A 2,109-nucleotide genomic window follows, 5' to 3' on the forward strand; every position below is an offset into this window, starting at 1 on the left:
GTGTGTGTGGGAGAACAGTCCGAGTGGGCGAGGTTTTGGTCATCTTTGAGATCCTGGGATCCCTTGTTTCGATCGCGCTGGTGCTGGAGGAGCTAAAGGAGAATGAACCCCCCGCGCCTAAACGATGCCCCGCCGCTGCCCCGCCGCGCAACTCTTTATCCACAGAAAGTGAGCGCTACATCTTTTTAAACAGACCCATGAGAGCCGAGCTTTTTGCACACTTCAGACTTCGGACGCAAAGCAGACTTGTCCGCTTCGACGTCGCGTTGCTCACCTGATGAGAAAATGGAAAGGAAAAGGGCATGGACTGGCATTTACGCTATCGATTCGTTTCGCGCGTACCGGAACGCGGCAGTTCTGTATTTGCTCATTTGCTCCGTCCGTGCGGAACCTTGCCCTTACCCCTGTACCTGCACCGACGACTCTGCTACTGTCACCTGTCTTGACTTGCAGGAGATCGCGCTGCCTCTGAACGTGTCCCGGTGGACGAGCACTTTGACTCTGAGGGGAGCAAACATCTCGATTATTCCCGGGAGTGCGTTTTCCGCAAACGGGACAGCTCTGGAACTAAAGACGCTTCGGCTCTCTTGGAACAACATCAGTGAGATCGAGGCGCACGCGTTTCTCGGACTCTCGCGACTTCTGGTCTTGGATTTGAGCCATAACAGACTAACGAGTCTTTCGGAAATGGCTTTTTACGGGTTAGACGAACTGCGGGTTCTGTACTTGAATAGCACCCTGTCGCCTCAGGGGGCCAGGGAATTGCCCAAAGCGCTGTCCACTGGGAGCCTAAGAAACCTGCAGAGACTGGAATTATCAGGGAATCGCTTAAAGGCAATGCCAATTGCGAGCTTTGACAACATGAACCTAAACATGTTGATACTGACCAACAACTCCATTGAGACCATTGGGAAAACCAACGTGTCGAGTTTGAACGAGTTCAAGAAGATAAGCGTCTATCTGTCACTGAACCCTTTCAAGTGTAACTGCGAGCTGGAGTCGTTTTATTACTGGCTGAAAAACGACTCTCAGTGCGCCGATTCAGCTCGCCTGCTGTGTAAACTACCAGAGGCCAAGAGTGGATTGCATGTGGAGAAACTTCGCAGGGAGGACGTCGACTGCATCAACGCGGAGCTGGAAGCAGTCTCATACGTGTTTCTCGGCATCGTGCTGGCTTTAATTGGCGTCGTGTTTCTCATGGTCCTGTACTTAAACAGAGGAGGCATCAAAAGGTGGCTAAATAATATCAGGGAGGCGTGCCGAGACCAAATGGAAGTTTATCATTACAGATATGAGCAGGACTCCGACCCTAGACTGGCAAACGTGGCTGTTTAGGTGGTCAGTGCTGGCATGCCTTGACTGAACTCCACAAAGACTGGATCTGCATTACGGCAGTCTAGACTAATGCATGATCGTCCGACAATATAGCACATAGGATACCTTTAATCATTTGAAAATACTGTGCAAAATGACAACATACAGAATGTAGATTAAACACAATTTTCTTCATGCAAGTAATGAAGATCAGTGGAAATGTAGGCTACTGGGTGCCCTTTAAATGCATTCAAATAAAACATGAAGTATTCCAATCACATGGACTATACTTGTTTGATAACTGTGCTGATCTGTTTGACCTGTGAACACTGATCTACAGGACAGACTGAGAGACTGAGAAGTGAATTCAATCGCATGCTTTGCCTGGTGGTTTCTACCATGCATACAGTATACATATAATAATATAATTGCGGCTGTTGCAAACACCAATAAAATTGGAAGGTTGTAAGACATTAACAGTCACTATGTTCTCAACTACACTCAACAATAAAATTAAAGCGCTATGGCATACACTCTCAGCAGAAGAGTCCGACACAGTACCCAAAACATTTTGATCATTAGAATCATTATTTAAAGGTTTACAGTTTCTCCATCACAGAAAATATTTATAATTTTCTCTGACTAAATAGCCATTAAAGCAACCTTATAATACTTCTCTAAAAAAAACATTTATTTACGTTTTAAAGTGGTGAATTAAAGAGTGTAGAAATTAAAAAGATGGGAGTTTAAAATAACATATATACCCAAATGCAGTGATAGTGTATGGCATGAATG

At 45.6% G+C, this 2,109-nt stretch overlaps 1 protein-coding gene across 1 annotated transcript; it reads left to right on the forward strand.

Moving 5' to 3' along the window:
- Positions 1–285: 285 nt before the first annotated feature.
- Positions 286–1,335, forward strand: tpbgl (trophoblast glycoprotein like). The gene has a single exon (XM_072659430.1). The coding sequence runs from the start codon at positions 286–288 to the stop codon at positions 1,333–1,335; it is 1,050 nt and encodes a 349-aa protein (XP_072515531.1).
- Positions 1,336–2,109: the final 774 nt, after the last annotated feature.

The sequence above is a fragment of the Salminus brasiliensis genome, chromosome 16 (genome assembly GCF_030463535.1).
Source record: "Salminus brasiliensis chromosome 16, fSalBra1.hap2, whole genome shotgun sequence".
Classification (NCBI taxonomy): Eukaryota; Metazoa; Chordata; class Actinopteri; order Characiformes; family Bryconidae; genus Salminus; species Salminus brasiliensis.